The sequence below is a fragment of the Sus scrofa genome, chromosome 16 (genome assembly GCF_000003025.6).
Source record: "Sus scrofa isolate TJ Tabasco breed Duroc chromosome 16, Sscrofa11.1, whole genome shotgun sequence".
Classification (NCBI taxonomy): Eukaryota; Metazoa; Chordata; class Mammalia; order Artiodactyla; family Suidae; genus Sus; species Sus scrofa.
The window spans coordinates 51,153,240-51,180,331 of NC_010458.4; the positions used below are offsets into that span (position 1 = coordinate 51,153,240).

The window sequence follows — 27,092 nt, forward strand, 5'->3', positions numbered from 1 at the left end:
TAAAGGACGTTATTGAGACAACTAGGGACATTTATTTATTTATTATTTTTGTCTTTTTAGGGCTGCACCCATGGCATATGGAAGTTCCCAGGTGAGGTGTTGAATTGGAGCTATAGCTGCCGGCCTACATCACAGCCACAGCAACACGGGATCCGAGCTGTGTCTGCAACCTACACAACAGCTCGAGGCGACGCCAGATCCTCAGCTCACTGAGTGAGGCCAGGGATTGAATCCGCATCCTTATGGATAATAGTCGGGTTTGTTACTGCTGAGCCATGATGGGAACCCTGGGAAATTTAAATATAGACTCCATACAGATATTATATCAATGTTGAAGCAGGAAGTGATAGTAGCACCGTGTTTAAGGTAAAAAAAATCCTTTTCTTGAGAAATACATGCTGAAGTCATAGAGATGAAGAATACTATGTTTCTGAGTTTCCTTCAAATATTTGCAGAAAAAAATATAGAGGTAGAAATAAGGCAAATGCAGCAAAATATTAACAACTGGTAAAACTAGTTGAATGATATGCAGATGTTCACTGGACTATTTATATTTTTCTTGTAGGACTGATATCTTGAATGAAAGGTTGAGGGGAAAAATTAAGTATACAAGTTATGTTAGAGTTAAAAAGTGAACTTGCAAGACAAACATGCAGAGCTTGCAAACTATCAGAAAATACATAAAAAATGAAACTATAATAATGGATCATACAGTGAATGACAGAGAAAGGCAAGAAAGCCATAGGAACAAATCCTAACAGATCTTTTGATGATAGAACTAAAAACATAGATCAATAAATAAAAATGAGCTAGGAGTTCCCGTCATGGCTCAGGGATTAACGAATCCCACTAGGAACCATGAGGTTGCAGGTTTGATCCCTGGCCTTGCTCAGTGGGTTAAGGATCTGGCATTGCCATGAGCTGTGGTGTAGGTTGCAGACATGGTTCGGATCCTGAGTTGCTATGGCTCTGGCGTAGGCCAGTGGCTACGGCTCCGATTAGACCCCTAGCCTGGGAATCTCCATATGCCGTGGGAGCAGCCCTAGAAAAGGCAAAAAGACAAAAAAAAAAAAAAAAAAAAAAAAAGAGCTAAACTCACCTATTACAGAAAAACTCCTAGACTAACAAAGAAAATCCAACTATAAGTTAGATATAAAAATCTAAGTGAATTTTATGTTATGCAAATGAAAATTATATTTTAATTTTAATTAAGATCTTTTAAAGAAAGAGAATGTATCTAATATAAAGTAATTCAGAAAGATTGAAAATAAAAGGGTAGGCAAAAAGATACCAAGCAAAAAAAAAATTATAAGAAAGCTGCATTCATGACTGTAATGTCACAAAGACTGAATTCAGGGAAAAAGCTGGAAATAAGACAAAAGATGTGTGCTTCTTGATGATAAAGACTTGAATCCATAATGAACATACAGCAGTAATAAATCATATTCAAACATCCCAGCTTTCAAAAGCCAAAACACAGAAAATATGAGAGGAAACTGAAACACATTAGTGGCAGCCTTTCTCAGTTCTAAATAAAATAAATGGATACCCCCTACAAAAATAAAAAGATGATTTAATTAAGATTAGCTAATTAACATATATATATTGGAGTCTTAATATAAAACAGAAAATATGTCTTCTTTATAAATGCCCACAAAACATTTAAAATTATAATCATATGTTGGAGTTCCTGTCGTGGCTCAGTGGTTAACGAATCCGACTAGGAACTATGAGGTTGCGGGTTCCATCCCTGGCCTTGCTCAGGGGGTTAAGGATCTGGCGCTGCCGTGAGCTGTGGTGCAGGTCGCAGATATGGCTCAGATCCCATGTTGCTTCGGCTCTGGCGTAGGCCAGCGGCTACAGCTCCGATTGGACCCCTAGCCTTGGAACCTCCATATGCCATGGGAGAAGCCCAAGAAAATGGCAAAAAGACAAAAAAAAAAAAAAATTATAATCATATGTTAAGTAGATTTTTTAAATTTTTCAGTAAATCACAAAAAAAAAGAGTAACTAGAATATAATAATTGCTACCTTCTGGAAAATTTACTTTCTTTCTTTTTCCTTTTTTTTTTTTTTTGCCTTTTTAGGGCCACACCCACAGCATACAGAAGTTCCCAGGCTAGGGCCCCAATCAGCTGCAGCTGCCAGCCTACACCACAGCCACAGCAACACCAGATCCAAGCTGCACCACAGCTCACAGCAATGCTGTATCCTTAACTCACTGAACGAGGCCAGAGATCAAACCCATGTCCTCATGGAAACTAGTCAGGTTTGTTACTGCTGAGCCATGACGGGAGCTCTTGGAAAATTTTAAATCTCTCTCAAATAATTCCTTGGGTCAGAAAACAAAAACGTATTCAGAAAACAATTAAAATATGTATATCAGAATCTATGAGATACAACTAAAGCAGTGCTTGGAAGAAATTTAAAAAGTTTTTAATTATATTAGTGAACAAGAAAGACTAAAAAAATTAATCATCTAACTGAAGAAATTAAAGGAATTGATGTATAGAAGAGCTAGTTCTTTGACGGGAGAAATAGAATAACCTAAAACTAACTAATTCAAGAAAGAAAGGAGAACATAAACACAAAATTAAGAAATGAAAATGGAACACTACTGATACAGAAAAAATTCAGAAACAAAAACTATTTTGCTCAATTTGATAAATTTGAGAGCCTGGAGAAGTGGGTAGTTTTCTAGGAATAATAAATGATCAAAACTGATTCCAGGAGTTCCCATCATGGCTCAGCAGTAACAAACTGGACTAGCATCCATGAGGATGTGGGTTCAATCCCTGGTCTCCCTCAGTGGGTTGAGGATCCAGCATTGCTGTGAGCTGCGGTGTAGGCCAGCAGCTACAGCTCCAATTCAACCCCTAGCCTGGGAACTTCAAATGCCATGAGTACAGCCATTAAAAAAAAAAAAAAAAAAAAAAAAAAAAAAAAAAAAAAAACTGATTCCAAAAGAGCTTGCAACCTGACAAATTATGATGGATGACATAAGGAACGTTTTCAAAGTGTTAATCACAAAAACCACAGTGGGCCAGATATTTTCAAAGAATATTCTACGAAACTTTTCAGGAAAAGGAACTCCAACATATTTAAGCTGCTCCAGAAGGGAATTCTGGGAAGATGGTTCTATGGCAGCATGGGTTTTTAATCTCAATTACCCACATAAAAATAGAGCAATTAAGGAGCAAAACGATGCAAAACTTTTAACAAGTGACAAGTTACCTCCAAGAATCCCAAAATTCCAGAAGATAGAAACAACCTACCTAAGGTTCTAAGATCTGCATGATACTAAAATTAGTGTGTGGAGTTCCCATTGTAGTGTAGCTCAGCAGGTTAAGAACCCAGCAAGAATCCATGAGGATGCAGGTTTGATCCCTGGCCTTGCTCAGTGAGTTAAGGATCTGGTGTTGCCATAAGCTGTGGTAAAGGTTGTGTCTCAGATCTGGTGCTGCCGTGGTTGTGGCAGAGGTCTGCAGCTGCAACTCTGATTCGACCTCTAGCCCAGGAACTTCCATATGACACAGGTGCAGCCATAAAAAGAAAAAAAAGAAGAAATATACTTGTATGGGATGAATCAAAAGGCAATAATGGACCTATTTATTACAAGTTATAGGAGGCCAACTTGGAGAACAGCTGAAGCTGTAGGAAAGTCTGTCCAAGAGAATAGTGAGTCTGAGGTGAGTGCCAGGAGCCCACCATAAGATGTCAAGGGGCTGGAGCAGTCTAGCCTTTGTGAACACAGAAAACTGACCAACTAGGACTCCCGTGTAGGACAAGGGCCAGCACTGTTAAGAAAAACATAGCAAAACACAGATAGTAGATATGAAAGGAAGAGATGGTCCAGATAAAATGGGAGGGGGGGGTACAGAAAAAGAAATCTCAGAAAGCAAGCTGCCATATGCTTTAGTTTGATAAGGACGGCCCTGCCACAAGTTCCTCTTCTTGCTCTCACCTGACTTTGACCTAGTGACCAAAAAAAATCCCCTCACACCTTTTACACTTCGGCCTGACCCCTAATCAAGGTACCTGCACACTAGTTCTTTTATTTCTCTCTCTTTCTCTGCCTCCTCCCTACTTGCTTGGTTGAACCTGCTCTCTTAATGCTCCCTTCATGTGGCCCCCTCAACATGTGGTGACTCTCTCTCTCTAGGATAAACCTTCTTTTCCTGTTCCTCTCTTATGTCCCCTTTGTGGCTGGACCTAAATAACCATCTACCATCTCACAAATGCATACAAAAGATTTCTTTTCATTTAACTTAAAACAGTGAGGACTGAAGTTAGAAAAGCTATCTTGAACCAAACTTTCTTTTAAAAGTTCAGGAAAGCTAATTTCACATACAAATGAACAACAGAAAAGCAGCAAGGTCAAAAATCCTATAAAAAGGTATTACAAGAAAAAAGAGTAAGAAAATTCTTACAACCAATGAAAACATGCCTGAAAGACACGACCAAAAAATGGATGAAAAACCATAACCCACTATTATTATTACTATTTTGTTTTTTTAGGGCCCCATCGAGGCACATGGAGGTTCTCAGGCTAGGGGTTGCTTCGGATCTGTAACTGCTGGCCTACACCACAGCTCATGGCAACAATGGATCCTTAATCCATTGATTGAGGCCAGGGATTGAACCTGCATCCTCATGGATACTAACTAGTCAGGTTCGTTACCACTGAACCACAACAGGAACTTTCCACCACTGTTTCAAAATTAACTAAAAGATATTATAGAAAATGCTTCAAGACATAAAAGAGCAACACCAATCAGCAAGAGAAAAACTCAGGAAGGGATTAGAAATAAACCCCCATGTTCATTATAACATTATTTATAATATCCAAGACATGGAAATAACCTAAATGTCCATCAATCGATGAATGGATAAAAAAATTGTGGTATGCACACACAGAGACACACACATAGGAATATTATTTGGCCATAAAAAAGAATGAAAACTTGCCATCTCTGAAAACATGAATGGACTCTGGGGGCATTATGCTAAATGAAATAAGTCAGAAAAAGATAAATTACCATACGACCTCACTTAGATGTGGAATCTTGAAAAAAAAATCACACAAAAAACCCCTGGAGCTCACTGATATAGAGAACAGACTGGTGGCTGCCTAAGGCAGGAGTGGGGGTGGGGTGGGCAAAATGGGTGAAGGTGGTCAAAAAGTACAAATTTCCAATTATACAATGAGTAAATCATGGGAATATAATGTATGATGTGGTGACTATGGTTAATAATCCTGTCCTGCAGGAATTCCTGTTGTGGCTCAGTAGGTTAAGAACCCAACATAGTGTCCATGAGGACGTGGGTTCAACCCCTGGCCTCACCCAGTGGGTTAAGGATCCAGCATTAACCACAAGCTACAGTGTAGGTTGTGGATACAGCTCAGACCCAGTGTTGCTGTGGCTGAGACACAGGCCTGCAGGTTCAACTCCAATTTGATCCGTAGCCCAGGAACTTCCATATGCCACAGGTGTGGCCATAAAAAAAATTAAGAAAACACAAAAAATAATAATACTGTACTGCATATCTGAAAGTAGCTAGGAGAGAGGAAAGATACCATCACAAGAAAAAATATTTGTACCTATGTATACTGATGGATGTTAACTGGACTTACTGTGCTGACCATTTTGCAACATATATCATCTGTATATTATATACTTGAAACTAACATAATGTTATGTCAATTACACCTCAAAAAATTAGAAACAGTAAAATTAATTTCTGAGATTAAGAAAAAACTCAAGGAATACAAGAACACCAAGTAATTCATTTAAGAGAAACAGCAGTGAAAAGAAAAAAGGTTTTAAAATTTGAGAAAAGGTGAATATACTTCAGAAAATACTGAAGACAGGCAAAGAAGATCCAACTGACAAACAGTAAGAGTCCTCAAAGAAGAAAACCAAAGCAAGGGAACAGGTCAAAAACTAAAAAGATCTGAAAATATAAATTGAAAGAACATGGACTGTACATAAGAGTATCAACCTAAAATGACCAACTCCAAGACATGGTCTATTAAAACTACTGAGATAAAATTGCTGTTTATCCCTGGGTAAAACAGCAAATGACATAAGGGAAAAATGTGGCAATTATTGACTTGTCAATAACAACACTTTATGCCTGAAGAAAAATGGAGAAACAAATTTAAAATACTCAATACAGGAAAATGTGAGTCAAGGATTGTACTTGATAAAACTGACAATCAAGTATAAAGGGAAGGCACAAACATATCAATATACAAGACCTGTAAGTTAAAAAGCTAGGAAAAATTTTTTTCTTGTAACTTGAAATTCCTCCCTCTACCTAACAAAAGGAAGACTGAAAATGATTTTAAAGAAAAAGACAAAAATGCTATGAAAGAAGACATAAAATTTCACTTCCCTAGGGTCCCCATGTAGTAAGAGGCAGGGCTAGTGAAATCTAGAACTGATTTCAAATACTCTGATGTTAATCAATACGCTAAACAAGCTTTTGTTTTTTGAAAACATAAAAACATATCTTAATTTTTACACATGACCAGTGAGTACTGCTAGAGCTACAGAGAACCACTACATTTTTTTTTGGTTAAAAGATAGGAAATAAGGCATGCAGAACCTAAATACCTTAGAATGAAGAAAACGTTGCAAGAATTAAGTTAAATGCTGAAGAGAACCAAATGTATCATAGAATGTCAAGAAAAATAAATTCTTAAGTCTACTGAAGGAAGCAATTAGAGGGCCACTTGTGAACTACACAGCTCAAAAATTATCTAGAGATGAGTGTCAGATGACAGAGCCAAATGATGGGTATAGTTAAAATCTTACAACTAGGAGAACTTACTTCTACTCCTAGTTCTGCCACCTGTTGGTTGTATGAATTGGGCAAATTACTTAATACTCCGTTCTGCTTCCAATTTCTCATTTGTAAAACCAGAGTAATAATACCTCCTTCACAGAACTGTGGAGGTAAATGACTAAACAACATTAAGGTCCTGGACCATAGTAAGTACTAAATAAATGCTAGCTGTTTATCCCTTCCTAACCTAAGGAATTCTTTGGTCATGTCTCTTAATCTTTCCTTTGGCTTTCAATCAAAGATGATGTCAAGTTTCATGAAACTGAGTCAAAATCTATATGTAATGCTGATTTTACTAATGATTCCAAATTGCCCTTCAGAAACACTAGAATATTTTACATTTAGCATGAACACAACACTGATAAGAGAAACCAATAAATCATTGCAAAGACCATGAGAAACTTACTAAGTGCATGGAAGCATTCAATGTGTATTTATTTTCAATTAAAGAAAACACAGGGAGTTCCTGCTGTGGCACAGTGGATTAAGAATCTGACTGCAGTGGTTTGGGTCACAGCAGAGGTACAGGCTCAATTCCCAGCCCAGAGCAGTGGGTTAAAGGATCTCATGTTGCCACAGCTGCAGCTCAGATTCACCCCTTGCCCAGGAACTTCCATATGCTGTGGGAAGCCATTAAAAAAAAAAAAAAAAAAAAAAAGCAAGCAATCATTTTGGTAGCTATGAGAAATATTTCTGTATGAATAAAAATAAGATATCCTTGCTCACTGCACTCCATTTACACATCTAGATGTCTTCATAGCAGTTACCACACTGTTATCATTTTTGTTTTTCAATTTATTCCTTGTCTTCCATTTTTAGATTACAAGCTTCATAAGAAGAGTAGCAACTAAGTCTCTGTTTATTCATCTCTGTACCCCCAACATCTGGCACACAGGAGGCACTGAAAAAATTTTGTGGAATGAATTTATAATAACTGGAAGTCAGAAAAATTCTAACAGATTCTAAGATATTTACAATTTAATTTTGTGTGTGTGCATGTGCTTTTTAGGGCCGTACCCACAGCATATGGAGATTCCCAGGCTAGGGGTCTAATCCGAGCTGTAGCTGCCGGTCTACGCCACAGCCACAGCAATGCCAGATCCAAGCTGAGTCTGCGACCTACACCACAGCTCACAGCAATGCCGGATCTTTAACCCACTGAGCAAGACCAGGGATTGAACCTGTGTCCTCATGGATGCTAGAGTCAGATTTGTTAACAGCTGAGCCATGATGGGAACTCCTTTTTTTTTTTTTTTTAATCATATTTGGCACTCTAAAATTGAGGTATGAAATTAATGTTTGAAAAATAAGCTCTAGGAGTTCCCATCTTGAGTCAGAGGAAATGAATCCGACTAGTATTCATGAGGATGCAGATTTGATCCCTGGCACTGTTCAGTGGGTTAAGAATCCAGGGTTGCTGTGAGCTGTGGTGTAGGTTAAAGACTTGGCTCGGATCCTGCATTGCTGTGGCTGTGGCACAGGCTGGCAGCTATAGCGCCGATTCAACCCATAGTCTGGGACCTTCCATATGCCTCGGGGGCAAACCCTAAAAGGCAAAAAAATAAATAAATAAAAGTAAGCTCTAACTTTTTTAAGTGACCTGACTCAATAATAAACAGCATCCTGAGAAAAAATGAACTGGAAGAAAATTCTCAGGTAACTGAAGTTTACTCTCTAGACGACTATGTAAGAACCAGTTTTTAAGACACAGTCCTAGAATAAATAAATAAATTCTGTTAAAGAATATATTATAGCTGAACTAATTTTATGACGCTTTAGGATTTTCATGGATTGCGTTATGCTATAATGCCCTTGGGATGCTACTGATAGTGGGTGATTTGCTCCTATGGCAGCTAAGCTCCTGGGCCTCTAGGGTTCTCACGTCATATCTGCATTAGCTCCCTCTACTCTCCATAGCTCTGCCAGACATCCAGACACCCACCTCTCTGTTCCTCCCCATGTGGTACATACAATCTGTTCAGGGATGGAAAACCAGATAGTCAAGTTTGTTAGAATCCTGTGAAAGAGTTAAAAAAAAAAAAAAAGGAAGGAACCTCCACTAAAGTACATACTGCAGGCTTGACAGTATTTTCCCCACAGAAAACTAAAGTTGCTAGAAGTTTCTCTTTCCAAAGTGTTAAAATAGTTCAGTGATGAATTCTAAATAATAAATTGTGGTAACCAGCAGGACAGGTTTATGAATACTAAATCTTGAAAGACAAAACTCCTAAAGGAAAGTAAGTACAATGATAGCACTTGAGGTTTTCCTTAAAAAAAATTAATATCCCCTTGAATCATATATCTTATACTATGTATTATCATTTTTTATTAATTTATCCAGTATTCTTCTTACCAAGAGTATCTTTAATGAGGATTTCAAGCTTCTGTCCCATGTTGGGTCCTCTCTCCTCTCTTGGATTCTGTACTCGGTTTACAATCTCTTGCTTGATGGAGTTGATTACAAACAATAAATTATCTGTAAGACAGAACAGGACACTTGGAACATGTCACTAACATGAAAGAATTTATTTCTAATTATGTAATAACATACATTAGGTTAAAAATGAAGAACAAGTAAGAAAATATTAAACAGTGATGGTTATAAGCTTTCTTATTCAAAGAGACTAATTTCAAATGATGTACCACTTTTAAAAACATGTTGTAGACATGTATCAGTGTCCACTACCCTATAAGAAACTTGCCCTACTTGTCTTCACAGCTTTAAGACTTATGACAGTAACTAGTATTGAATCATAGCATCTTAGAAAATATTTATTACACAAATCAAAAGAAGTCCTTCAAAGACAGTTTTAAAAACAAATTTCCCCATCTTAAGAAGCTTTTTTTTTTTAAAAGAGCAAAGTTAACCAAAAGTAAATAGGAGGGAAGTAATAAAAGAGCAGAAATCAATGAAAGAGAACACAAATACACAATAGAGAAAGTAAAGAAGGCCAAAAGCTGGTTCTTTGAAAACATCAACAAAATTGATACCCACTTCCACCCTCATCCCCATCCTCAGCTAGACTGCTCGATTACCTGCACCTAGAATGAAAAAGGGGTTGTCACTTGAGAATCTAGAGCCATCATAAAGATAATAAGAAAACCCTATGCCAACGAATTCAACAACTTGGATGAAATAGACAAATTTATTAAAAATGTAACTTAAAAAAAATCAATACAAAAATCTGAGCAGCCTATTTCTAGTACATAATTGAATTTATCAAAAAAATATTCCCCAAAGAAAACCCAGAGGGTTTTAATGAAAAAAAATCTATCAAATATACAATGAAGAAATAAAAATTACACCACACTGTAAATCAACTATACTTTAATAAAAAAAAGAAAGAAGCATCAAAATGCAAATTTGGTAAAATTAAAAAAAGAAGGAAAAATCAATTTTATCAAACTTTTTCAAAAAAGAGGAAGATCATGGCAAAATTCATTCTATGAGGTCAGTATCCCCAAATACTAAAACCTGACAAACACATTATGAAAAAAGAAATCACAAACCAATGTCCTTTATGAATACACACATAAAAATCCTTGACAAAATAATAGTGACAGAATCCAACATAAAATATCAGAATATAATCTTACAAAATATTTTCAATAGATTCTAACATTAAAAAAAATACATCAAAGCCAATAGGGTTAGTTGTGGCACAGGAGAAATGAATCTGACTAATATCCATGAGGATGCGGGTTGGATCCCTGGCCTTGATCAGTGGGCCAAGGATCCGGCATTGCCTTGAGCTGTGGTTAGGTTGCTCAGATTGCAAGTTGCCTATAGTGTAGGCCAACAGCTATAGCTCCAATTCAACCCCTAGCCTGGGAACTTCCCTATGCCACAGGTGTAGCCCTAAAAAAGAAAAAAAAAAAAAACCCACCAAATAGGGTTTATTCTAAGAATGCAAGGTTGGTTTAATTAAAAATCAGTTAATGTTCAGAAAACTAAAAATAGAACTACCATTTGATCCAGCAATCCCACTCCTGGGCATCTATCCAGAGAAAACCATGCCTCACAAAGACACATGTACTCCAATGTTCACTGCAGCACTATTTGCAACAGCCAAGACATGGAAGCAACCTAAATGTCCATCGACAGAGGAGTGGATCAAGACGATGTGGTACATACACACAATGGAATATGACTCAGCCATTAAAAAGAATTAAATACTGGCATTTTTAGCAACATGGATGGACCTAGAAATTATCATCCTAAGTGAAGTCAGTCAGACAATGAGACACAAACATCAAATGCTTTCACTGACATGTGGAATCTGAAAAAAGGACAGAATGAACTTCTCTGCAGAACAGATACTGACTCACAGGCTTTGAAAAACTTATGGTTTCCAAAAGAGACAGTTTGGGGGGTGGGGGGATGCACTAGGGTTGTAGGATAGAAATCCTATAAAATTGGATTGTGATGATCATTGTAATAAATTCATTGAGTAATAAAAAAAATCAGTTAATGTTAACTCACTACACTGACAAAGGAATATGTGATATATTACCAGAATAAAGGAGAACAATGTGATTGTTTCGATAAGTTAAAAAAAAAAAAGAAATCATAGTATTCAACACCTATTCATGCTTAATGAAACTAGGAAAAGAAGGGAACTTACGCAAAATAATCTTATCTACAAAAAAGCCTACAGCCAACATTAACTTAACGGTGAAAGTTTCTCCTCTGGGATTGCAAACAAGGCAATCATCACTTCTATTCAATGTCCCAGACATTGCAATAAAGCAAGAAAAAGAATTAAAAGGCATAAAGATCAGTAAGGAAGAAATAAAGCTATCTTTACTTGTAGATGACGACTGCTTCAATAGAAAATCCCAGGGCATGTACATACCTACTACTGAAACTAATAAACAAATTTATCAAAATAGTAAAGTACAGGAATAATGCACAAAAATCCATTTCATATACCAGCAATAAAAAGTTTTGAAATTTCAAAACAAGTCCATCTACAACAGCACCAAAAAACCCAGGTAAATCTAACAAAAGATGTTCAAACACTTTATACTGAAAACTATAAAACAAGCCAGACAGAAATTAGAGACTTATCTAGATAGAAAGAGACACCAAGTTCATGGATTAGAAGCCTCCATTTGGTTAAGATGGTAATTCTCTCTAAATTCATCTACAGATTCAAAGACATTCCAATCAAAATTTTAGTAAACTTTTTTGTAAAATGTTGATAAACTGATTCCAAAACTTATATGGTCATGCAAATGACCTAAAATAGCCAAAAAAACTTTGAAAGAAAAGAACAAAGCAGGAAGACTAACAAGGACTGACACGACCCGACTTTTAAGATTCACTATAAAACTACAGTAAGATATTGCGTATTGCATAAGAGCAAACAAATAGATCAATGGAACAGAATACAGAGTCTATAAGTAGACCCATACATATAGGGCCAATTGATTTGACAAAGGCACGAAAACAATTTAAGGGGGAAAGGAAAGTCCTTTCAAAGAATGGTGCTTGATCAACCAGATATTCACATAGGGGTGGAAAATGAACATCGACTCTTACCTACACCATACATAAAAATTAACACGAAAGAGACCATAAACCTAACTATAAAACCTAAACTATATAAATCTTAGGAGAAAATATGCAAGAAAATAATTGTGATTTTGGAGTTGGCAAAGTTTCTAATTAGAACACCAATCTGAAACCTCATGGTTCCTAGTCAGATTCATTAACCACTGAGCCACGACCGGAACTCCATCTTATCTTTTCTTTCTTTCTTTCTTTCTTTCTTTCTTTCTTTCTTTCTTTCTTTCTTTCTTTCTTTCTTTCTTTCTTTCTTTCTTTCTTTCTTTCTGTCTTTCTTTCTTTCTTTCTGTCTTTCTGTCTTTCTGTCTTTTTCGAGCCACACCCACAGCACATGGAGTTCCCACCACAGCCACAGCAACTCGGAATCTGAACCACGTCTGCGACCTACAACACAGCTCATGGCAATACCAGATCCTTAACCTACTGAGTGAGGCTAGGGATTGAACCCGCATCCTCATGGACACTAGTCCGGTTCATTAACCACTGAGCCAAGATGGGAACTCCCGTCTTGTCTTTTCTTAAGTGAAAATACCAGAGGCTTTGAGTTAGCTCTGGAAACAAGAAAAATTTTAAGCAGACATCAAAAACTCAATTTGAAATAGAACACATTAAAAAATACATATATTCCTGGCCCTTACCAATTCCCCACTTGCTCCCTATCCCAGAATATAGTTTCACCACAGAAAAGCATGTGTGTGTGTGTGTGTGTGTGTGTGTGTGTGTGTGTGAGAGAGAGAGAGCATACATGTATATATTTACAAATGCAAAAATATATGACCACACAGATGTATTATTATGGATAAATATATTAACTGAACAACACACAGATGCCTCATGTGTCCAGAGAAAATGAAACCCAGAAGGCTCCCAGTGGCCCACTATTATCTCCCTGCAAAGTGAGTCAGCTGGGTTCTAAAAGGAAATATGAATGTGCATGACATTGTAAGCATTACATACAATACTCACAGAGATGAAAATCAAAATGCTTCAAATAGCAAGAAAGAATTAATAGGAAATGATAGATTTCATTCCAACAAACCAACCATTGTTTTACCTAATTCATTTACCTTGATTAGAGTTCCTGCATAGCCACTAATAAAAAAAAAAATACCAGTTCACTTTACAAGTTGTAAACTTCACAGTTGGAAACCTTTTTTCTGCCCTCGCAAATGGAAACAAGATGATCGAGATAAAGAACTGAGAAAAACTGCACAATGTTTACTGAGCACTTACGTGCTGGAACTTAACAAAGTCTCCGGAACAAGTAATAATTGACCATTTAGCTATTGTTTCACTTTCAGATGCAACTTCGCCCAAGAGCTACACAGTGAAGAGGACAATTTCAGAGGCAAAGGAACATATGAGCTTTTATGAAACCAGGCTTCAAGAAGAGTAACCAAGTAAGGGAGGAAGGGAGGCGGGTAGTTCTTATTACAGAAGATGGAAAGCAGAGCTTTCCAACCCTCTAGGATGCTGTTAAAAGGGTCCCAGGTGTATGGGATATTGATCCTCTCTGCCCTTAGGGGCCTCTTCCCATGAGCAGCCTACTCTGTCATATTCTAGGATGCCTTAGAGATGATAGTTGTCTGCACATGCCATGATATGAAAGATGGAGAAGTATTGATCTAAACCAACGGTTCCCAAATATGCACCAGGATGACTGCATAAGACTAACTGGAGTAATGTTAAAAATATGGATTTTGGGAGTTCCCTTCATAGCTCAGCAGTTAACAAACTTGACTAGGATCCATGAGGATGGGGGTTTGATCCCTGGCTCCACTCAGTAAGTTAAGGATCTGGCGTTGCCATGAGATGCAGTGTAGGTCCCAGATGCAGCTCGGATCCCATGTTGCTGTGGCTGTGGTATAGGCTGGTAGCTGTAGCTCCAATTAGACTCCCAGCCTGGGAACTTCCATATGCTGAGGGTTTGGCCCTAAAAAAAAAGAAAAAATACATATATGGGAGTTCCTGTTGTGGCAGAGATGTAATGAACCTGACTAGTATGCTTGAAGATGCAGTTTCCATCCCTGGCCTTGCTCAGTGGGTTAAGTATCTGAAAAGTGTTGCTATGGCTGTGGCATAGGCTGGAAGCTGCAGTTCCAATTTGACCCCTAGTCTGGGAACTTTCATATGCCACAAATGCGGCCTAAAAAAAAAAAAGATTCTCAAGTTCCCACTCTGGCACAAAGGATGGGTGGTGTCTCCGGAGTACTGGGATGCAGGTTCAGTCCCTGGCCTGGCACAGTGGTTTAAGGATCCAGCTTAGTCGCAGCATAGGTTGCAACTGTGGCTTGGATTTGATTCCTGGCCCAGGAACTCCATATGCTTTGGGGTGGCCAAAAAAAAAAAAATAATAATAATAACAAAAAATGGATTCTGGGTTCTACTTGCATAGATTACAATTCAGAGGATCTGGGAAGAAGCCTAGGAATCTACAGTTTACAATGTACACAGAGATGATTCTAATGAGCAATCAAATTTATAAGATACACTTCCAAACTATCCAAAGGTTAAAATATACATTAGTCCGATAAAATTGGCTAACCCAGTACCTAACTGTAAAATGGAAATCAGAGATTACCATGATCACAAGAAGATGTGCTTTTTAGGAGCGAGAAGAGATTTGGCTTGGCCAGCCACAGATACAGACACACTAAGAGAAGGACGTGAAGGAGTAAGACCAAGCATACAGCTTAGTGAATGGATGAACAAAAAGGAGGCTGGCCTAAAACTGGGCAGAACACAAGGAAAGCAAATAACAAAACTAAAGAAAAAGAAGAAAGAGAGAGGTCAGCAAGGTAAAAGGAAGGTGATCAAATTCTTAAAAGTGGAAGTTTACCATATTCTGTGTTGAGGCCCCATAATTTCACTTTATTAGCTTCATACTGTGCTTTTTTCTTTAACCGACAAGCCCTGTGAAAGAAAGGAGCAATTAGTTCATTTTACCTTTTTTTTTTTTTTTTTTTTTTTTTGGCCATACCCGCAGCATGTGGAAGTTCCCCGGGGCCAGAGATGGAAGCTGCACTACAGTTTCAACCTGCACCATAGCTACAGCCACGCTGGATCCTTAACCTGCCAATGGGAACTTCCCAGTTCACTTTTTTCATTTTGTGATAAGCAACCAAAAATCACTGCCTATACTGATGTTTATATCAAGGGACTCAGTTGCCCCAAAACACACAATATAATCATTTGTCCAATCTGATTTTTAAAAATTTCAGGATACATTAAAAAACAAAACTATGGCTAGGATACTGAAATAAACAAAAACCAACAATATCAGGTGTAGAAGATGTGAAGTGGGATCCTCACATGTTTCTGGAGGGTATGCAAAGTAGTACCTAAGGCTACTTTAGAAAATAGTAAACATTTTAAAAATAAACTTTATTACTTCAGAAATAGCTACTTTGGTAGTTTCTCATAAAGTTAAATCTACACTCCCAGGTACTTACCCAAGAGCAATGAAAATTTATGTTCACATAAACATCTGTAAGTGAATGTTTATGGTGATTTTATTCGTAATTGCCAAAAATTGGTAACCACTCAAATATCCTTCAACTTGTGAAGAGGTACACTGTAGCATATCACTTCAAAGGACTACTATGTCAATAAAGAGAAACAAACTATTGTTCCACACAACAATATGGACGAATCTTAAATTCACCACATGTGAAATCAAAGTCAGATGCAAAAGGTTGCATACAGTTTGCTTTTTTGTTGTTTGCTTCCTTGTTTTTTCTTTTCATGGCTGCACCTATAGCTTATGGAAGTTCCAGGGCAAGGAGTGGAATGGGAGCTACAGCTGGGGTCTATACCACAGCCATGGCAATGCCATATCTGAGCCGAATCTGTGACCTATGCTGCAGCTTATAGCAACACTGGATCCTTAACCCACTGAGCCAGGGCAGGGATCAAACCCACATTCTCAGAGAGACAATGTCGGGTCCTTAACCCACTGAGCTATAACAGGAACTCCCAAAGAGCTGCTTATAGTATGATTCCATCTATATGGCATTCTAGAAAAGTCAAAACTGTGGGAACAGAAACCATATCAGTGATTGTGAGGGGTTAGATGTGAAAGGAGTTTACTTTTACAAAGAGGCATAAGGAAAAATTTTAGTATCTTTGTTGTGGTCATGGTTACATGACGAGCTATGTTTTTCAAAATGTATAGAAGTATATACTAAAAGGGATCAATTTTACCACAAGCAAGTTATACCCCAGTTAAAAAAAACAAAACAAAACCGGACTTAGTATACAACAAAAAATAAAGCTTTGATAAAATTTTTCGTTATACCATGATATAAAACACTCGAGTCCTTTTGTCTCTCCCCTTTAAAAACTTCCTCAATGAAGCGTAAGTACCATCTTTTACTGTCAAAGGAAAAACTGTAATACTCTTACTGTAGTATTTACAAAAGTATATTTATGAATAAATGGCCAAGGGTCCTCCCCTCTATAAAAGCTCACTGAGGGAGTTCCCATTGTGGCTCAGCAGAAACGAATCCAACTAGTATCCATGAGGATGAATGTTTGATCTCTGGCCCCACTCAGTGGGTTAAGGATCCAGTGTTGCTGTGGCTGTGGTGTAGGCCAGCAGCTGAAGCTCCGACTGGACCCCTAGCTAGAGAACTTCCATATGTCGTGGGTGTGGCCCCAAAAAGAAAAAAAAAAGGCTCATGGAAAGTCTAACCACACCTTCTAGACTTCAATCACCTGAGTGAACAAGAGTAGATTTACCTGGAGGCCAGTTTATTTTTTTCCTTCCTTGACCTTGGCCGGGCTGTTAAGGGAAGCTCACTGACTGGAGTCAGGTCACTAATCACCTTATTCAGCTTCCGTAGTTCATTCCCTATTTGGAGTAGTTTTTTGGGATTTGGAGTCAGGTCTTCTACATCCGTTCTCCGTGACTTTTTTACTGCATATTTTCCTATAGGTGGTTTAAAAGAAGTGGAGATCACTTTATTTAACAAGAGATACATTTTCTACAGTCATATTTTAAAAACCCACTTCTCCCCTCCCCTTTCTTCTTTTTCAGAGGTCTCATTATTTGAGCAACCTATGCTAGAAGGGCGGGCCCCCTCTCCTTCCCACCTTGTGACAGCATGAAATGGGGATAATAGAACACAATTTCAAAAGAGTTTCTCCTGCACAAACGCCCTCCCCCTTCTCAGTACAGACTTTAGATTAAGGTAAAAATAACATTTGTACAGAAGAACTCTACTCAATTACATCCTCCTGTGTTCACAGTTTGAAATTTGGCCTACCTAAGATTATAAGCCTCTCCTGACTCCTTCTATTCAATTATATTACACTCCATTTCTTTTCTCCACAATTATTCTCCCTTTCTTTTCCTTTCCCTCCTCTTTTCTCCCCCCCACCATTTTGATTCCAATCTCTCCATTTACATTTAGGCCTGGAGACTGAACAAGAATGAAAGACAGAGATGCTGGAGCCCCTTCTCTTTCTCCCCAACACTTCTTGTTTATAGCACCTGTGACAGGTCAGGAATCAGCAGGCTCCTGGTCAATTCCTGGGTAGGATAAGTAAAATAAGAAGTGACTGGAATTCCCTCGTGGTGCAGCGGGTTAAGTATTTAGCATTGTCACAGCTAAGGCTGAGGTTCGATCCCTGGCCTGGGAACTTTCACATGCTACGGGCATGGCCAAAAAGAAAAAAAGAAAGGAAGTGACTGGAAATTACTTTTACACAAGCTTTCCTCTCTGTGTAGGTGACGGCTCTCAACACTGATAAAAGTTATTTGTGAATGAAGAGTAGTCACAGCAAACATGGCAGCTCTACTGTTCTATTCTCCAGTTGTTAGCAGGGGCTGAATACCTTCGTATAATGCATAATGATTAAGCATTATGGTTTAGTATCTCTGTTTAAAGTGACAGGAAATATCAGGGATAGATGATTACTAAGACTACCGTGGTGATCATTTCATGATGTAGGCGAATGTCAAATCACTATGAAATACACCTGAAAGTAACATAATACTGTATGTCAGCTGTATTTCAAAAATAAGAGGAAGGAAGGAAAGAAAGGGGGGAGAGGGAGGGAGGGAAGGAAGGAAGGAAGGGGGAAGGGATACAATATACATGATCACAATCCTCTCTTACCATGATGTAAGCCATTTTTCTGATACATGTTACTCGGCAAAGTGTCTCGGTTCCATTCAGATGGCCTTAGCATCCTCTCTTGCTGTGATGGTGTGAGTTGTTCACTATACTCCCAGAAGTACCTTCTTTTACCTCTTTTCCGAGAGGATATTGAAGTCATTTCTTTCAAGTCTTCCACAGAATCATTTTCATAGCCTTAAAAAAAAATCCCAATTTTTTAAGTTCCATAAATTTCAATGACCCAATCAGGACAAACAAAAAGATCTCTTCTATTTGCCATGTGACACTTTCTGAAAGCATTATTAGCATGTCAAAGATAATAAACCAAATCTATAAAATAACTTTTAACACAGAAATCTCTAACTCATAAAATACTTAGAGAATAATAGAGATAACGACACTGTCTATATTCCTTAGGTTTCTCTTTGGTTAGTGTATGATACTTTTTTTGTACCTTCACCTAAGATTGAGAAAACAATGAAACAGACCCACAGGAAAACAAATAACCCCATCAAAAACTGGGAAGAATACACCATGATGTTCACTGAAGCACTATTCACAAGAGCTAAGATACAGAAACAACTTAAATGTCCATCGACAGATGAATGAATGAAGAAAACATATACACAGTGGAATACTACTTAGCCATAAAAAAGAACAAAATAATGCCATTTGCAGCAACATGGATGGAACTAGAGACTCTCATACTAAGTGAAGTCAGAAAGAGAAAGACAAACACCATATGACACCACTTATATCTGGAATCTAATATATGCCACAAATGAACCTATCTACCGAAAAGAAACAACTCATGGACATGGAGAACAGACTTGTAGTTTCCAAGGGGGAGGGGGAGGAAGTGGGATGGACCGGAAGTCTGGGGTTAGGAGATGCAAACTACTGTACTGCATTTGGAGTGGATAAGCAATGAGATCCTGCACAGGAAACTATATCTAGTCACTTGTAGTGGAACACGATGGAGGATAATGTGAGAAAAAGAATGTATATATATGTATGACTGGGTCACTTTGCTTTACAGCAGAAATTGACACAACACTGTAAATCAAGTATAATTTAAAAAAGAATTAATTAGAAACATGATTCCATTTACATGACCTTCTAGAAAAGGCAAAACTATAGGGACAAAATGGTTGCTAGGAGTTGGGGCGGAGGGAGGGGCTGACTATAAAGGAACACGAGGGAAATCTGGGGATGATCAAACTATCCCATACCTTGATTGTGTTAGTAGAGGTTACTTGACTACATGTACTTGTCAAAACCCAAAGAAATATACACTTAAAATTACACAGTGAATTTTACTGTGTGAAAACTCTATCTTGGTAAACATGACCTTTTTAAAAAGAATTCAGAGAGAAGAAGGATTTTGAGGCAAGAGTTAAGACAAGCTTTTGCAGCAATGCTGGCTTAACAGCCTGATAAGATTCATGGAGTACTTTAAAACATGGCAAGAAGTGTGACAGAGAACTTAGATGCTTCTTAAGAAAAGATGCACGGGGTTCCCATCGAGGCTCGGTGGAAACGAATCTGACGGGCATCCATGAAGATGCAGGTTTGATCCCCAGCCTCACTCAGTGGGTTAAGGATCGGGCATTGCCTTGAGCTGGTGAGCTATGGTGTAGATCACAGATGTAGCTTGGATCTGCTGTTGCTGTGGCTCTGGTGTAGGCCAGTGGCAACAGCTCCAATTAGACCCCTAGCTTGGGAACCTCCATATGTCAAAGGTGCATCCCTAAAATGCAAAAAAAAAAAAAAAAAAAAAAAAAAAGTCCTTGCTGTAGTAGGCCAAGCTGAAATTACTGGCTCATAGGGATTACCCTAGTATGGCTGGGAACACCTCAACAAAGGCAGATGCACCCAACTGAAACATTCCATCTTCCTATCAATGTCAAGAACTGCTATTCCACATTCAAGTCTATCCCAGCCCAAAGCATAAGGGAAACTTTTACATACAGCTTCCTCAGGTAACCCATCCTTCTGACACTTTATTTGACATGCTCCCTCAGGTGGCCTAGATTTCTGGCAAAGCACCATCTCTCTCATTTAATGCACTCACATATTCACTCACAGTTATTTCATTTGAGGCTTCTAGGAACCTAGTAGAGCTGGAACTGGCTCAGGCCCCATGGCTCTAGCTCCAATTGGGCTCCTACCTTCCCTGTGCCTAGCCAGGTAAATGGTCTAAATATTTTTTCCCCCACATACATTCCATATTAAATTCAAAGAGTCATTAGGATTTAGATTTCTTCTGTCCCACCCAAATTATTACCGGTTTTATTTACTTACATATGTTCAGCCGTTTTCCAAGAAACTTAAGGATACTCAGTTTTCTTTGATCTAATATTTCAACAGTCTCTAATAGTATAGACCATAAATTCACAATAACACACAGAGACACATGCTCTGTGGAGACAGATTTGTCATCCAACTTTTCAATACAGAAACTACTGTGATCAAGTAGAATGGAGGAAAATTATATTCCCAGATCACTGGTCTTGCATTTAAGGTAATTAAATATTTATTAAAGTGTGTTCTGAGGAACGTTATTACTCTAAGATATGCCTTCAGTCCCAAATAGTTCTGTGATCAAATAAATTTTAAGAAACTCCCATCCTGCATCCAAGTCACAGAACACATAAAACCGGAAGACCGAGAAATTACGACAGTAAATAAACCCACTCAATTCTAAGTTCTGTGAAGATGAGGATCTGTTTTGTTCACCTCTGCATAGCCAATAATCTAATATACAATGTCTAACACAAAAATAGGTAACACCCCAATTTTTTTTTAACAAATCAGTGCTTTGTTTAATGTAACATTTCCCATGGAGCCTTTTCTCTCTTTTCATCTGATGGATCACCATCCTGATCTAACTCATTCCTTCCTGACATAATTACCAAAAGGAGGTCAAAAGGCCACATTTACTGCCTAAATTTTTTTTAATTTTTTAAAATTATATTTGATGGAAGTTCTTGTTGTGGCTCAGTGGTAACAAGCCCAACTAGTATCCATGAGGACTTGGGTTTGATCCCTGGCCTCGCTCAGTGGGATCTGGCATTGCCATGAGCTATGGTGTAGGTCACAGACATGGCTCAGATCCCACATTGCTGTGGCTGTGGCATAGGCTGGCAGTTGCAGCTCTGATTAGACTCCTAGCCTGGGAACTTCCATATGCCCAGGGTGCAGCCCTGAAAAGCAAAAATAGGAGTTCCCGTCGTGGCTCAGCAGAAATGAACCTGACTAGGAATGATGAGGTTGCAGGTTCAATCCCTGGCCTTGCTCAGTGGGTTAAGGATCCTGCATTGCCATGAGCTGTGGTACACGTCAAAGACGTGACTCAGATCTGGTGTTGCTGTGGCTGTGGCATAGGCCAGCAGCAAGAGCTCCTATTATACCCCTAGCCTGGGAATCTCCATATGCCACGGGTGCAGCTCTCAAAAGACAAAAAAAAAAAAAAAAAAATCAAAAATAAAATAAAGCATAGTTGATGTACGATGTTGTGCTAATTTCTGCTGCACAGCAAAATGACTCAGTTATATGTATTTACACATTCTTTTTTATATTTGTGTCCAACATGGTCTATCCCAGGTGACTGAATATAGTTCCCTGTGCTATATACAGCAGGATTGCTGTTTACCCTTTCTAAATACGGTAATTTGCATCTACTAACCAAAATTCCCAGGCCATCGCTATTCCTCTCCCCTAAATGATTTTCTGTGGGGTGGTTTGTTTTTGTTTTTTGGGCTGTGCCTGCAGCACGCAGGAGTTCCCAGGCCAGGGAACAATGCAGGATCCTTAACCTGCTAAGCCACCAGGGAATTTCTCTAAAATTCTGACTGCACATCTTTGGTTTTGCAAAGTGCAGACTACTGCATTAAGCTGGTAAAGTCAATCGTGACAATGTTTAATGGAGATTACAAAATAAACTCTCATTCTGGGGGCCTAATTCTTAGCCTTACAACCATGTAATTCTATGACCCCAAACAGTTGTAGTCTGTCCACAGAATAGGCTCTATTAAAACTTGGGAGCAAGTCCAGAATAGGGACTAAAACTCTATTTTACACCTTTCCTGGAGCTTTGTAGGCTCAGGCACTGTTGTAGTCAACTGCCAAGAAACAGCATCAAGGGAGCTAGTCATCACAAAAGGGCCTTTGTAAACTGTCTGCTGCAAATTAAACCAATCAACCCACTCTAAAACTAGCACTCTCAAGAAACTTTATCCCACTTTCCTGTTTCAAAGAATTTCTTCTTGCCTCTCACCAATAATTCATGTTTGTATTCCTAAAGTTGCTTGTTTAGCTCTTTCTTCCAAAGAAGGGAAATTTTCACTAGCAAATATGAATAAACCTCCCAAATACTGCAAAATCACTTATTTGTGCTTAAAGCATGTCACTCAAAAACACTGGTGAGAAGTGTCCAAGTAATACTAACCAAAGAGGTTTTACTTCAAGTCAACTGGAAGTGAGTGAATTAAATTCCACCCAAACATCCATCAGTGTTAAATAGTGCCAAGAGGAGAGCTTTACCCTGCCGAGTGCCAATGGGCGCATCTCTCTTTTAAAACAGTGTTGGTCACTTACACCAACAAACTCACAAATCAGGGTTCTCCTACAAGTGACAGGGCAAGAGAATGTGGCGTGACAGGACAATACCAACTGCAACACTAGTTCCCCATCCCTACAAGAATCAAAAGGCTGAGAAAAAGGAACAAGAGTCAACTTATCGAGCAGTCTCTCTTCATGGACCTATGCACCTCTCAATACATTTATCCAGGTGAAACCAAGTCAAAGGATCAAGGATGAACTGAAATTCAAGTTAAAAGTCAAAGAAAAAAAAGCTACAACCAGAGGTGGAATAAACAGAACAGTCCTTGGCTGCCCTCGTTAGTGGGGTTCACTGACTCCCTTGAATTTATACATTCCTTTTAGCACCAGCTGGTAGAGGCAGTTACTTCCCCACACTCCACCTCCTAGTTATCACCCTAGTTATTACTCCTTGTATCACCCTCCCTTGCCCTCCTACCCCAACTCTAAATATGGGACTCAAAACAATAGGGCTGATCTGTCAGACTTTAAGGACCACTCCTGGGCAGCCCTCTGGACTCCTATGGGTGGGATTTAATTTATCACTAAGCAAAGACAGCAATCCCTGAAAGAGCTCAAAGCAGATTTTATTCACTTGTTGAGAGAAAAGATTTCCTGCTAAGTAGAAAAGACAATTGTTTTATCTAGACTATACTGAATGTTAAGGTAAACCAAAGAAAAGGCATAAACCCTTTTCCTCCACTGTAAAGTACCTTTTCCTTACTTGCAACTCCACCCAAGTCAAACAACTTAGTTGTACCAAATGCATAAATCTAAGCATTTGTGCAATAGAAAGATTTCGCTAAGAGGACAGTCTCTTAGCAATGATATGCTTCACTGGCTATAATATAGCTACTATGGCTGAAAAATCTTTCCAAAAATTAAATATCTGTGTTTATACTGCCGGAAATTCTAACAACAAAAGGGCTCTTTGACAATCCAGAGTCTTTTTTTTTTTTTTAATAACTTGGTCTTTTATGTAAAATTACAGTACCAACGCTATTTCTGGATAAAGTAACTTTCATTCAAATCTGAAGCTCTTCATTTCTTCGTGCATTTTTAATTGTGTGCCACTTGTCAATACCATTTTCATAAATAAACTGCACAAGCCAGTAGTGACAGGAGACCAACCATGTACATGCTGAAATGAGCCAGTTCCCCACAGGTTTCATTTTCTTTCTTCCTTTTATTTATATGTGCTGTACGCAGAGCAGAGACTCCTTCATGCTTATTAAATTATAGCATGTATTTTTCTTAAATGGAAAAATACTGTGCAAATGAAAGATGCAGCAGACACAAAGAAAAAGCTCTCTTTTACATTATTCATTAAGTAGGCTTTGCTGGTTACAGGAATGAGTAATATAAGCCATCATCGCTTGGTTCACCATTCTATGGACTCCTAACTTACCTCAACTAAAACAGAGGGATGCATGCAGAAATATGCATATTTTTGAACCAATCCATTTTGGGCATCTTTGCACAGCTGCTCCAGAGAGTGACAAATCAGGTCACTTAACATAAGACAAATTAAGAAGCCCTCGAGGAATCAGCATATGAACCACACATGAGGAAAAGTGATTATTTTAGAGCTGTTTGAATAGATAAAAGCAATTACATATCCAAGACAAAAAACTAAGTCAATGCCCAAACTAAGACAAAGAAAGCATCCATAGCACAACTTTCTATTTCGACAGAGTAGGAAAAAGTCAGCTTGGTAAGCCTCCAAGCATTACAATACCTGGTTCAGAGAAAGTGTCACTAATATCATCATCTTTGTCATCTTCATAATCCTCTTCCTCTTCTTCCTCTTCCTCATTTTCAGAAAGTTCGTGCTCGCTGCCAAATCCTTCATCATGGTCTTCGTCATCAACATCCTCCTCGTCTTCCTCATCTTCTTCAGGACTGCATTTGGTTGGCTGTTCACCCAAGTTGTCAGAGACGAAAAGGGAATAATTGTGCTCCTCTTTTTTCTGGGATGAATCTGAGACCAATGTGCTGGCAGAAAGGCTGCTACTCTCTCCTGCTGCAATCGACCCAGGCCCCTCCTGGGGCAAGGGACTGAGTAATAGTTCCTGGGTTTCTTTAAAAGGCAAAGCTGGAGTAGCATGGCCCTGCAGAGGCTCCGTCCCTTTTTTCTCTGGTCTCTTGGCCACGGCACCACAGTAGCAGGTGTTCTCCTTTGCCGCATCTGCATGAACCTGACTCAATAGAGGCCGGCTCTGCTGCACTGGGTTGATCTTCACCTTTGCCTTTTTCACATAGTCTTTACATTCAACGTGAAAGTTCACTTTTTCATTATGATACATGTTGGTCTTCACCATGATTTGTGTGCTTGAAGTGGGTTTACTTGCTTTTTGGACACAGTCTGACAAAGGGACCTCAGCCTGAAGAGTCTTAGAAGAACACACAGGAGCAGCTGCTCTGCTTGCGATCTTCTTACCAGGGAATGAAGAGGGCAAGGGATTTTGTTTGACACTGAAAAGTGAATCAGGGTAATACAGGGAATCAGAAACAGACTGAGAGTCCTCGCTATTAAGCTGGGCCAAAGTTGGAGTTTTACTTATGACCTCTTCATCTTGGTAAGGGCTAGAAAAGTCATCAAGACCCAAGTAATCCACTTCTTTTGTTCCCCAGATGTCACAGCTGGTTAGTTTGGTGTACTTTGTTAGGTCTTCACAGTATGTATCCCACTGTTCCCAGTTTGAGGTTAAAGCACCCTCATTATCCAGGACATCTGTGAAAGATTCCAGGTTTTCAATGTCTTTGCAGTCCTCCAAAGAAAGGAAGTTGTCTCTAGGATTTTGTTGGTAGTTCATTTCTCTATCCTGAGAAAGGTTAAAAAAAAAATATATATATATATATATACACCATATTTGATGAAAGAATTATTTACCTCTATCCTTACTTCTATATATCAAATTAATATATCAGTACTCAACTGCTGGTCTGTTTTTAGATAAAGACTACTTACATGACAGTCTACCATTCCATTTAGTGTCACTTCCTTAGGCGAGGAAAAAAAGGGGGGGCAGAATGTGCCCCCTGAGAAGCTTAGGTATGGTCAAGGGCTCTTGAACTTCACTATAAGCACTTTTTTCTGAAAAAAAGTTTACATTTTTCTGATCTTTGACTTGGAAGGATTTGGGGATCTTCTTAGAAACAAGCTTCAGTTATAAAGCAAATAATGAAGACCTTATCTTCATCACAGAAGAATCTGTCTTCTTTAGCACTTAAATACAGAGATAAAGAGCAATCCAAAGAGGGTTGGAACTCAACCAACAAAAAGATAAGATCTTTGTAAGACCTTGTAACAACTCTTGGGCATGGGGAATAAAATACTCCTCATGAGTAGAGATATGATTTTTAAAATGTCAATAAGATTATAAGAAGAATGTAGTTAAGTTCTAATGTACTAAGATGAAAAGGCTGCTTACTACATGTTATGAAATCTAATTTAAAATATTCATATATATATACACACGCACATATCTATACACACACACACACATTATATGCATAGAAATACTCTGTTACTAGCAATTACTTTTGGGGAGAAGGTTTGGTGGGTTGAGGCTCAGAAGGAAATGAGAAAATTTTCTGTTTTCCAATTTGTTTTTGTTCTGTTTCAATTACTCTATTAGTTTTGGGGGGGGGTTTTGTTTTGTTTTGCCTGCATGTGTGTGTCTGTGTGTTTTAACAGCTTTATTGAAATATGGTTTACATGCTATAAAATCCACCTGCATTAAGTGATTTTGCTAAAAAATTAGTGATTTTTTTACTAAAAATTCAATGGTTTTTAGTAAATTAACAAATCTGTTTTAGTTTTCCAGTTTTTATGTACTTCTGTGTTACTTAAGTTGTATGTAATTAAATTTTTTTGGCCATGTCCATGGCATGCAAAAGTTCCTGGGTCAGGGATTGAACCTGTGCCACAGCAGTGACCA

At 38.3% G+C, this 27,092-nt stretch overlaps 1 protein-coding gene across 4 annotated transcripts in view; it reads right to left on the reverse strand.

Annotated features, from left to right (window-relative positions):
- Window positions 1-27,092, reverse strand: part of CREBRF (CREB3 regulatory factor) — a 64,792-nt gene that overhangs the window by 7,225 nt on the left and 30,475 nt on the right. For 3 of the 4 annotated variants that reach the window (XM_013990647.2, XM_005657631.3, XM_021076896.1), the window contains exons 4-8: window positions 24,887-25,973; window positions 18,547-18,741; window positions 17,165-17,354; window positions 15,264-15,337; window positions 9,206-9,328 (exon numbers count right to left, since the gene is read on the reverse strand). In XM_013990647.2, the coding sequence (XP_013846101.1) occupies window positions 9,206-9,328; window positions 15,264-15,337; window positions 17,165-17,354; window positions 18,547-18,741; window positions 24,887-25,973 (1,669 nt within the window). The other variant, XM_021076898.1, reaches the window with a different exon arrangement.